The 11,757-nt window shown below is 44.7% G+C and overlaps 2 protein-coding genes across 4 annotated transcripts in view; both read right to left on the bottom strand.

The window, feature by feature from the left end:
- LOC111237442 (dynamin-1-like) overlaps positions 1-2,527 on the bottom strand; it is a 19,553-nt gene extending 17,026 nt beyond the window's left edge. For all 3 annotated transcript variants that reach the window (XM_022766534.1, XM_022766532.1, XM_022766533.1), the window contains exon 1: positions 2,138-2,527. In XM_022766534.1, the coding sequence (XP_022622255.1) occupies positions 2,138-2,298 (161 nt within the window). In that variant the 5' untranslated portion in view covers positions 2,299-2,527. The remainder of the gene's footprint in view (positions 1-2,137) is intronic.
- A 2,054-nt stretch (positions 2,528-4,581) lies between these two features.
- LOC111237449 (protein FAM160B2-like) overlaps positions 4,582-11,757 on the bottom strand; it is an 8,816-nt gene continuing 1,640 nt past the window's right edge. The window contains exons 5-18 of the mRNA XM_022766550.1: positions 10,845-10,949; positions 10,250-10,369; positions 9,565-9,744; positions 9,236-9,435; positions 8,783-8,900; positions 8,487-8,563; positions 8,249-8,405; positions 7,944-8,104; positions 7,532-7,672; positions 7,001-7,091; positions 6,475-6,618; positions 6,101-6,241; positions 5,844-5,944; positions 4,582-5,696 (exon numbers count right to left, since the gene is read on the bottom strand). Of these exons, the coding sequence (XP_022622271.1) occupies positions 5,594-5,696; positions 5,844-5,944; positions 6,101-6,241; positions 6,475-6,618; positions 7,001-7,091; positions 7,532-7,672; positions 7,944-8,104; positions 8,249-8,405; positions 8,487-8,563; positions 8,783-8,900; positions 9,236-9,435; positions 9,565-9,744; positions 10,250-10,369; positions 10,845-10,949 (1,839 nt within the window). The 3' untranslated portion in view covers positions 4,582-5,593. The remainder of the gene's footprint in view (positions 5,697-5,843; positions 5,945-6,100; positions 6,242-6,474; positions 6,619-7,000; positions 7,092-7,531; positions 7,673-7,943; positions 8,105-8,248; positions 8,406-8,486; positions 8,564-8,782; positions 8,901-9,235; positions 9,436-9,564; positions 9,745-10,249; positions 10,370-10,844; positions 10,950-11,757) is intronic.

The raw sequence follows: 11,757 nt of genomic DNA, 5'->3' as shown, positions 1-11,757 counted from the left end.
AGAGAGAGAGAGACAGAGAGAGAGAGAGACAGAGAGAGAGAGAGACAGAGAGAGAGACAGAGAGACAGAGAGAGAGAGAGACAGAGAGACAGAGAGAGAGAGAGACAGAGAGACAGAGAGAGAGAGAGAGAGAGAGAGAGAGAGAGAGAGAGAGAGAGTGCTAACTGTGGGGGATTCAGACACTGTAGCTCTCCACCTACACACACACTAACACACACATCACGCTCTTATTGTCATGCGATGCTGCTTCAACCAGAACCCTTTTGAGTCACATGACCAACACCAACCAATGAGAGGAGAGAGAGGGAGGGGGGAGTGAGAGAGGGAGAGAGAGAGAGCGACCCTCTTCATCCTCAGGGGTGAGGAGGAAGATAAAAATATTCAGCCAATCGTGTCTCAGCTTTAATCAGAGAGCCAATCAACATCATCGACTCTTCAGACCTGGATGCACTCAAGTCCAAAACCATCTCTCTGATTAGGTAAGGACCAGCCCGACACTGAACACACACACTGCACACACACACTGCACACACACACTGAACACACACACTGCACACACACACTGCACACACACACTGCACACACACACTGAACACACACACTGCACACACACACTGAACACACACACACTGAACACACACACTGCACACACACACTGCACACACACACTGAACACACACACTGCACACACACACACACACACTGAACACACACACTGCACACACACTGCACACACACACACACTGAACACACACACTGAACACACACACAGGAACTGATGTTTACCTCAAAAAGACAATGTAGTTTAATGAGAGTCGTTCTGAGGAGACGGTCTGATCCAGATCACAGGACCAGACTGGATCAATCACAGCTGGTCCTGGGTCAGTTTGAGGTCAGTTCAGATCAGTGAGATGATTGGACATCAGTTTGATGTCACAGATTAAAACTCTGATGTCACAGAGGAACAGTCTGATGTCACAGTAACAGTTTGTCATGTTTCCAGTCGAAGTCTCTTACTCTGATTATTTTATGACATCATCAAAGACTCTGGTGAAGATGAAGTCTGACTCTGTTCATATTATTAAATCTGTCACTACATTATTTGACAGTTGAATGTTTTTCAGGAAGTGAAAATAAATCACATGCTAAGTTAGTTAGCTTCAAAGTTTCGTTCTGTGGAAGAACAAACTGAAGAATCAGTTTTTAATCACAGAAGAAGAACTAAACTCAGGAGCTTCAGGTCGTCAGGCAGAATGACGGCGCCCTCTAGTGGCCATTGTGATGATGTAAGCAGGATTGGAGGCTGTCAGGTGACACATGTCAGGTTGAGGCCGCTGTGTGTTTACAAACCAATAATCAATGTTTGTTTTATCCACGAGTTCAACCAAGTGATTATTATTGTTGCTATGACAATGGAGGTCTGTGTCTTAGAACTGTGATGTCATATCTTTAATAGTTTATTATTAACTTTGCTACGTGTGTCATTTCTAATTTATATTTGATTGTTATTGTCTAAAACAACTTCATCAATAAAGTTTTTACAGTGATTTTCTGCCTGATACTCTCAGAGTATAATAACAATATCAATTTATGAATATAACACTTCTCTAAATAAAAAATGCTGAACAGAACAAATAATATGGGAACCAAAAAAACATTAAATATAGGACATAGAAAAAATATTAAACTAGTTCATCAATGAGAAACACAAAATCTAACAAAAATAAAGTTAAAATTTCAATCAAATCTTTGAAGATTCTTCAGTCTGAAGGAAGGGCTTTTTATTAAACGCACACATATATGTTTCATGTCCTGTAATCTCATGTATAATTATGTCATGTAATATGAACTAATGTAATGTAATTTAATATATAATAATGTATAATAATAAAATGTATGATATATAATATTGTAATTTAATGTACAATAATGTACTATAATGTAATGTTCTGTAATGTATGTGATCTAAAATAATATACTGTACAATACAAAACATAATACATCTAATGTAATGCAATGTACCGTAATGTAATGTGATTTAATAATGTAATTTAATAATAATGTATAACCGGCAGGCAGGCAGACAGACAGACAGGTAGTCAGATAGACAGGTGGAAAGACAGACAGGTACACTCACTTGCCCACGAAGTTCTCCAGCACCGAGCTCTTCCCGGCGCTCTGCCCGCCCACCACTGCGATCTGCGGCAGGTCGAGACTGGCGTTCTGGCCGATGGAGGAGAAGGCGTCCTGGAGCCGGTTCACCAGCGGGATCAGCTCCTCCATCCCCCGGTTCCCCATGGCGGAGCGACGGGCGGAGAGACAGGTGGAGGCTGGTGATGGAGGCGGACAGACAGGCAGCAGATAGACAGACAGACAGACAGACGGGGATGCAGCAGCTGATCGTCTGTCTCACGGCGGGCCACTGCTCCTCGTGCAGCTGAGGAATCCGACCAGTCAATCGATAATCATTATCAGTATCGGTGATCGCGGTGATGACGGTCCTCCAGCTGTGACCTTCAGCTCCCGCTCCTCCTCCTCTTCCTCTCTGCTCCGCTGCAGGGAGGGACCAGCCCGCAACACTCCAAACACACATACACACGCATCCGGTGCACACCTTCAGAATAAAAGCTGAAGTGTAGCTAGTAAATCAAAAATGAATCGCACATCCTCCGATACTGGAATCATAAAATTTAATTTAGAGCTAATGAGGATTCACTGTTACAGAAGTCATCGATGAATTTAACTGCAGAGCTTCTATCAGCACTGATCAATAGCTGTCATTGATCTGAACATGGTTTTATTTACTGGTCATCATGTCTGCATCTGTCCTGGTGTGTTTATTTACTAAATAACTGAATAATAAATCTTAAAATATGATGGACACATAATGAGACTCTAAAGTTAATAAGTATAAAAGCAACAAATTATAAAGTAATCTATTACATCACCTGTACTCACATCTGTAACCCCAACACATCCAGGTGTTTAAGACTTTTATTATTGTTACCTTTTGTCCTCTGAGTTGTTGTGTTGTTGTTGTTGTGTTGATGCAGGGCTGAAGCACCAGGAGGCGCTGCAGAAACTTTACAGACTCAAACACTGAACACATGAAGGGATTATTGATCGATTATTGACAGTATCAGTGTGTAAAACTCATCCATTCCAGCGTCGATGAAGAAAATCAAGAGTATGAAGCATGAAGAGTCACAAACTGTTTTTACATTTCATTTTTTTTTCAGACCAAATTTAATTAAAAACAATGTAAATGTAAATAAAAACAAGCAGATTCATTCAACACCGTAGGAACCAGTAACACCAGTCAAACCAGCACCACAGCTGAACTGGTCTAAAAAAAGACCAATACCCAGTTCAGACATGAGTCAATGAAAATATAAAAACTGATAACCAGTGAAAAGTAAATTCAGCCAATCACCACTCAGGTCACGATCAGGTGTGAAGCTCAACACAAAAACAGATTCAGTTCAATCTGGACAAAAGGTTCAGACTTTGTTCAAACTGTCAGAACTTTATTTAAAACTCCAGCAGATTCAAACATTCAAACTGTCACTGATGTGGATCAAAGGATTTAAAGTGACACAGCAGAGTCTGAAGAACAAGCTTCATTCACTGTTTGTCATTTCTCTTGTGATTATCATTATTATTATTATCATTATAATTCTAAATATTATTGTCATTTAGTGTTCTCTTTACTCACTGAACATAAATACATTTTCCTGCTCAGACTGAAAGGCACTTTGAACCAATCAAAATAAAGTTTGATGGATTGAATAAAGAGAAAAGTTTCTGACGGCAGGAATTTAAAGAAGTCAAACGTCTGTTTGACTGAAAATCAACAACAAACAAACATCATGTTTATCAGAACTATTGACACACTGAGCTCACATCCATCCATCCATCATCATTCATCCATCCATCCACATCATCCTATCCATCCATCCATCCATCCATCAATCATCCCATCCATCCATCATCACATCATCCATCCATCCATCCATCCATCCATTTACATCATTCATCCATCCATCCACCATCCATCATCACCATCCATCCATCCATCCACTCCATCATCACATTCATCCATCATCCATCCATCCATCCATCATCATCATCATCATTCATCCATCATCATCCTCATTCATCATCCATCACACCATATCCACCATCCATCATCCATCCATCCATCATCATATTCATCTCACTATCACATCACATCCATCCATCATCCATCATCCCATCCATCCACTCCATCCATCACTCATTCACTCATCATCCACCTCCATCCATCCATATCAGTCATTCATCCATCCATCCATCCATCCATAAACATCACATCCATCATCCATTCATCCATCATCTCAGTCCATCCATCGCATCCATCATCAGTCATCCCTACATCTATCATCATCATTCATCATCCATCATCATTCATCCATCCATCCATCATCATCTATCCATCCATCCATCATCACATCCATCATCATTCATCCATCCATCCATCCATTCTCATCCATCATCATTCACCCATCCATCCATCCATCCATCCATCCATCCATCTCCATCCATCCATCCATCCATCCATCCATCCATCCATCATCATCCATCCATCCATCCATCATCATTCATCCATCTTTGGACTAAACCAGTTGAATTGCACTTAAATATTTAAATAATCTTAGTGTGTTGGACTAAAAACAGTAGAAACTTAATAATGATGATGCCATCATCAGTGACATGTGGTCATGTGACCCCCCTCAGACCAGGTTTCAGTATCAGTACCTGATGGAAAGGACTTCTGTTACAGCAAGATTTTATCCAATCAGATTTCTGGGCTCAATATTCATAAAAGCAGATGGATGTCCACATGGTCAGCAGGTGAGAAGGAAGGTACCGCCCACACCTGAGACTGTGGGGGAGGGGTCATATTTATTTACTCATCACCTCCATCACAGAGCTCATGTTTTCACCTGTCTGTCTGTCTGTCTGTCTGTGGGATGGATCCTGGTCCAGAGTAGAAACTGTTGGTTCTGATTCGGTTAGAGAGGCGGAGCCAGAAGCTTTCATCACATATTAAACACTTTGTCAGTTTGTTTGGATTTGAGGTAAAAACTCAGACATGTTGAGATCCACATCTGGATCTGGATCTGGATCCAGATGTGGATCTGGACCTGGCAGACGTGCAGGACTGTCTGGTCTTGGTGGAGGTCTACAGAGTCTGTATCACATGAATCTCTCTGCTCTCTCACCAGAGACACAGTACAATCCAACTAGAATAAAGAAATACACAGTGATGTCACAGTTGAACCCTGATGATAGTGACCTGTTCAGGGTCCTGCAGGTTCCAATTCAGGTCTGAAGACCACAACATCGATCAATAAAGATATAAAGATGCGTCTTATCTTAGATAGTGAGTCCACTTCCTGTCTGTTCCAGGTGCAGCAGGACTGCCAGGTGAACCTGTACCAAACTGCCTAGTCCACCTGTGTCAGCTGTAGCGGTCAGTGTATACCAGCCCCAGGTTTGTCAGAAGTACCTGTCTAGCTGGTCCAGGTGAATCTGTTCTGGTCCAGGTGAGTCACTGCTGGTCTAGGGGCAGTTTGACGAAGACAATGGCGGCAAGCTCTTTACAGAACTCCTCCAGGACAATGACCCCCCTCAGCAGGGTCAGGTACTCCAGCCTGAGGACACGCCCACAGGTAAACTCAGGTAAAGGTTCAGAGGACTGGAGGTCAGATAGACAGGTAGCGAGACAGACAGGTAGGCAGACAGACAGACAAGCAGACAAACAGACAGACAGGTAGAGAGGCACACAGACAGGTAGTTACCCAGTGTTGTGGCTCAGTCCCAGCAGGCGTCTCCTAGTGTTCAACAGTCTGTCCGTCAGACTGGAAATCTGTTGGATCCTCTGCATCAAGTCTCCCATCACCTGAGAGACACACAGACAGACAGGTAGACAGATGAGACAGACAGACAGACAGACAGGTGAGTATACATTACTTTTCACAATAAAAGCCAGATGACTCAGACAGACAGGCTGATACCTGACAGCTCTGATAGATACCTGTCTGTCTCTCTGTCTTACCCTAATGAGGACGGAGAAGAGTGACCTGGAGCAGTGAGACAGGTGTATGTAGGGGTTGAGCAGGTACTCATGCAGCAGTGGATGGTTGAAGGCCGACAGTCTGGACAGAACCGCCGTCAGCTGCAGGTTCAACTCGTACGGCTGGAAACAGATAGGTACACCTGCTGCAGGTGAGTCATCACACACACACATCTGCTGCAGGTGAGTCACTGAGTCACCTGGTTTGGAGTCAGACAGACAGGTGGTTAGGGGTACGACAGGTGGTTTGGGGTCAGACAGACAGGTGGTTAGGGGTACGACAGGTGGTTTGGGGTCAGACAGACAGGTGGTTAGGGGTCAGACAGGTGGTTAGGGGGTCAGACAGGTGTGTGTACCTGCTCCAGGATGCGTCCCAGTCGGTCAAACAGAACTTTGAACAGATGACCCTCGGAGAACTCCTCCCCCTCACCTGAGGAGGAGGAGGGAGGAAGACTGGGTGGCCAATCCCACGACTGAGAGAGAGACTGGCAGTCGGTCACCTGAAGGAGGGGGAGGAGCCTGTTATACTGAGGACTGTTGGAGGGTCCAGACTCTGGATCTGGGTCTGAATCAGGATCAGGTCTCTGGAACATTATTGATTAATCTGCAGATCAATCATTTGTGTGTCAATCGTCATGATGACGCAATGACTGACACTTCAAACAGGAAGTTCTCTAATTTACCATCTGATCACATTTAGAGTTTTTCACTATGAAACAATGAGATTATTGATCTATTGATCAACTGATGGTTTCAGCTCTAATGTAAACTGAGGTGCTCTCTGATGTGTGTGTGTGTGTGTGTGTGTGTGTGTGTGTGTGTGTGTGTGTGTGTGTGTGTGTGTGTGTGTGTGTGTGTGTGTGTGTGTGTGTGTGCTCTGACCAGTGTGTGAGCATCATGAACATATGACTCGTATCCTCCCTCCTGCAGCAGCTGAGCTGATCGAACCTGAACAGGAACCAAACACAGGAAACTACACACACACACACACACACACACATTAATCAGCAGTGTGATGAATGAATGAATTTACAAATGATCATTTTTCTGACTGACATTAAACTACAGGTGATGATGATGATTATGATGTCAGGATGTGATGTCACTATCCGTCTCTGACTGAACTCTGCAGCTCAAGCTGGAGTCAATCAAAGATTGTTTGTGTGCTAAAAGATGCTCCACTCTGTTCAATCAGTTTCACTCTGTTTCTGTATTCTGTAACAGAGTGAGATATCGTCTCTAATAAACCATCCAGTTGAATCTTTATTGATACCAGATCAATAAGTGAACCTTATCATCTTCTCATGTTTTAATCAGTCAGCTGTGCAGGTGCTTCTGTGGACACTGAGTCTGTCTGAGGACCAGGACTCAGGTGGTGATCTGAGACCACGTAAACACTCCTGGTCCTGTTACCTGTTGATGACATCAGCAGTTGATCCCAGCCCAGAGGGAAGAGGAGCAGAGGGGGGGAGGGGAGGAGGAGGAGGAGGAGGAGGAAGGAGCTGACTGTCTGAGAACAAGCTGTCAGAGAAGAAGGGATCCTCCTCCAGATCCCTGACACACACACACACACACACACACAGAATCTTGTTAATGAAAACGTCTCAGAACAGAAACATCAGTAAACATGGATTGATTTATCTGTTGGACCTGCTGCTCTGTCTCTGACGTTCTCTAAGGTTCTCTGAGGAACCAAGTTTAAGGACTGAACTGGTCTACAGTCACTGAGAACCAGACAGGAAGCATCAGAGACAAACAGAGAACCAGGTGAACACAGGTGAGGTTCAGGAGTGATGCAGATGTGATACAGATGTGACGGACTCACTCGCTGTCCTCGTTGCTCTCTGTGTGTCTGTCGTCCACACCTGCAGCTGATGGAGACAGGTAAGCCCGCCCCCGCAGATAACTCAACACCAGGACCTCCAAAATGTCCCTGTGAGGCTTCTGTAGTAACTCCTCTACCAGAGACAGGGACGCCATGCTGATCTGAGGACACACAGGGGGCGTGGTCACATGACGAGATGGACCAGCCTCAGACAGGCGTTCCTAATAAGCTGGACACTGAGCGTCTCTCCTTTATCCTCACCTACCCGTCTCCCCGTCCCTCATCACTACTGTGCCTGGACTCACCTGGTCTGAGATGTGGTCACAGCGCTGCAGCAGCAGGTGTGTCAGGGGGTGTGTCCTCAACAGGAAGTGGACCAGCTGATCCAACAGAGAGGAGGACTGGACCAGTCTGACAGCAGCACAGAGGACGGAAGTGGAGACCAGGACCACCTGTTCACACCTGGACATCAGACAGGACAACACCTGGATCACATGATGACGATGATGATGATGAAGACGACGAAGATGAGATTAAACTTACGTGTTCAGCAGCTGAGGCTGAAGAACATCCACCAACCACAACTGATGAACACACTGAGATAACTTCACTGACAACACCTGTTCACACACACACACACACACACACACACACACTGACACCAAACACACACACACACACACTGACACCAAACACACACACACACACACTGACACCAAACACACACACACACACACACCCACACACACACACACACACAAAGAGTCAGATATTTATTTTAAGTCATAACTGAACACAGTGAGCAGGTGTGTGGTGTCACAGTGAGCAGGTGTGTGTACCTGTGGGGCCTCTCTTATCAGGTGATCCAGGAAGTCAAACCAGGAGAAGAAGTTGGTCATGTGATCAGAAGCAGGAGACTCTGACCTGAGATCAGAGCTGCAGCGAGAGAACTGAGAACTGAACAGAGAGAGACACTGCAGTGTGTGTGTGTGTGTGTGTTTGGTGTCAGTGTGTGTGTGTGTGTGTTTGGTGTCAGTGTGTGTGTTGTGTGTGTTTTGTGTGTCAGTGTGTGATGTGTGTGTGTGTGTGTGTATGTGTGTGAGTGTGTGTGTGTTGTGTGTTGCAGTGTGTGTGTGTGTGTGTGTTTGGTGTGTGTCAGTGTGTGTGTGTGTGTGTGTTTGTGTCAGTGGTGGTGTGTGTGTGTGGTGTGTGTTGTTTGTGTCAGTGGTGTGTGTGTGTGTGTGTTTGGTGTCAGTGTGTGTTGTGTGTGTGTGTGTGTGTGTGTGTGTTACCTCCATGGTGTCTGGGGCCAGCTCTGCACCTGTCCAGGATCCAGACTCTCCAGAGGCAGCAGGGAGTAAAGCTTCGTCAGCCTCCCAGTCAGCAGCTCTCCCAGCTGGGTCTGATCTGACAGAACCTCCCCTGAGGATCCAGACTGGAGTCCAGAGAGCAGCAGGAGGCTTTCATAGGCTTTCAGACTGACTCCGCCCCTCTGAGGAGAGAGGTCATGTGACCTGGTTATTATACAGATAATCAATAATCACTGATTGAGTACAGGTGTAAAGATTGATTCCTGTATTAGTGACCTGTCTGCTGGACTAGTTATAGGTAGTTAACTGACCTTATCCTTGGTGAGCTGCAGCAGAGCCAACAGCAGACTGCTCTCTGATTGGACAGGACTGGAGCCTGATGAATCTGATTGGCTGGAGGACGCTGGTGTCTCTGTCCTCTGATTGGACACCTGTGTGTCGAGCTGTGATTGGTCAGAAGCTGGAGTCCTGGCTGCTGGTTGGTCCAGAATCTGATGACACACCAACAAGTTTGAACAGGTGGTCAGATGAACTGCTGCAGATTCCAGTCAGCTGATTGATTAACCATCAACAGGTGACCAGATACAGGTTAGTTAGTAAGTGAAGCTGCTCAATTAAGACTGTGATGACTAGTAAACAGTTTAATAATCATTTAATTGACATTAAAAGTTAAAAGTTAAAAGTCAACAGTTGGTAGATAAGACTGGGTAGTAGTAAAGCGTTGGTTAGTTAACACTGAACTACTAAAGTTAGTTATTAAATTTAAAGTTACTAAACTTATGGAACATCGAGACATGTTAAATTACTGAAGTTGGTAAGTAAAGAGTAAGTAAACTGGTAAAATGTAAATCTTTAGTGAAGCTGATTAGTAGACACTGTTGGTTATTAGTTAGTGAAACTCATCTGATGTTGCATGTCAGATGTAGTTAATGAAGTTAGCTGGTGGACAGTAAGTGAGGCTGGTTAAACTGGTTTAATTGGTTAGCTGCTGGTTACCTCTAAGACATATCTGAGCATGTGCGGATCCTGTTTGACTCTGGAGCAGACGACCAATAGGAACTGAGCTTCCTCCTTCTCCGTTTGGGAACCAGGAAGTGCACAGAGACGAATCAGCTTCTGAGAGGGGCGGAACAGAGGTGATGTCACAGTGACATCATCATTCATTTCTACAATTAAACCTAACTGAGCTTTATCAGCTGTTGTCAGAGGGGAGGGGCTGAAGCCTGTGATGTCATCATTAGTCGAAAAGGTAAAAACAGTAAATATTTGAGGATTGAAAAGTGAACAACTGATCAATTATCAATTATTATCAATCAACTGATTAATTGACTGAAGGTAAAACTAGAATCAGCTCCTCCATCAACCAATCAGGTTACAGAACACATCACAGTCTCCTCCTCAGTTACAGTGTTGAATAATGACCAGAACATGATGACGTCACAGTGACGATGACCTTTGACCTTTTGGATATTAAATGTCATCATTTAACTCTACATTACTACTGCAGGACCTTCCTACAGAAAGTGTAACTATATTTGGCATCTTGGGGGCGTGTCTACATGTAAATGAGCCTGTGTGAACAAGTGTTTACCTGTACAGGTCTGTAGACATTCACCAGGTGAAGCAAAGGTTTCTGCACCTGAGACAACAGCTTCGAGAAGAACAACAACACCTGCTGAGACATACCTGGAGGATACTGAGGAGGAGGAGGAGCAGGAGGAGAGAGAGAGAGAGAGAGAGAGAGAGAGGGAGAGAGAGAGAGAGGGAGAGAGAGAGAGTGTCATGGTGGACCAGCAGAACCTCACAGTTCTGACATGCAGAGCGATTTAACACCTCTGTGCCGTTTCCCCTCCGTCCCTCCACGTTTCTGTGTCTCATTCGCTCTTATCAACTGCCCTGTTGTCGACCAGGCCTCGTTTCTTCTTTTCCCTCATAACATCTTTTACTCTTCTTACTCTTCATCCTCCTGCTGCTCCTCTTCTTTTTTTTACACTTTAGCCTAGGCTGACCACCTTCTGTCAGCAGTCACTCACATTTCACCCTTTCAACCTTTCTCTCATGTTTTAGTAGTTGAATAGCTGCTCTTTGGGTTTGACAGCCAGTGGAGTTTCCCCTCCTCTTCTTCTGTTTTGGCCGGAGATCGTGGTCTGAATTTCAGTTGTGGTCGGCCTGTTGTGATACAGCCAAAGCTCTTAGGCCAATACCAGACCTTGCAGCTGCAGCTCTCTAAATCAGGGACTCAGACAGTGGACACCTCCAATAGGTTTACTGCTCTCTGCACAAACACTAACGCTGCTGACTGCTGGATTGTTCCAGCGGGAGCTCTGAAAGGTCTCTGCGATAAGCTCATCCAGCTGCTAAGTGTTCATCTTTTCTCGAACATTCCCCTCACACTCTTCACTCGTCCCACAAATAGAAACACAAGACATCTGACTATGTGTAATGCCACCGCTGACTGATAAAACTACTGAGGTGGGAGCTTTATTTAACCTCCATTACTCCAC

The sequence above is a fragment of the Seriola dumerili genome, unplaced genomic scaffold (genome assembly GCF_002260705.1).
Source record: "Seriola dumerili isolate Sdu_G_001 unplaced genomic scaffold, Sdu_1.0 BDQW01000866.1, whole genome shotgun sequence".
Taxonomy (NCBI): Eukaryota; Metazoa; Chordata; class Actinopteri; order Carangiformes; family Carangidae; genus Seriola; species Seriola dumerili.
Note: the sequence above shows the minus strand (reverse complement) of the source record. Positions and strands in the feature narration are given on the sequence as shown.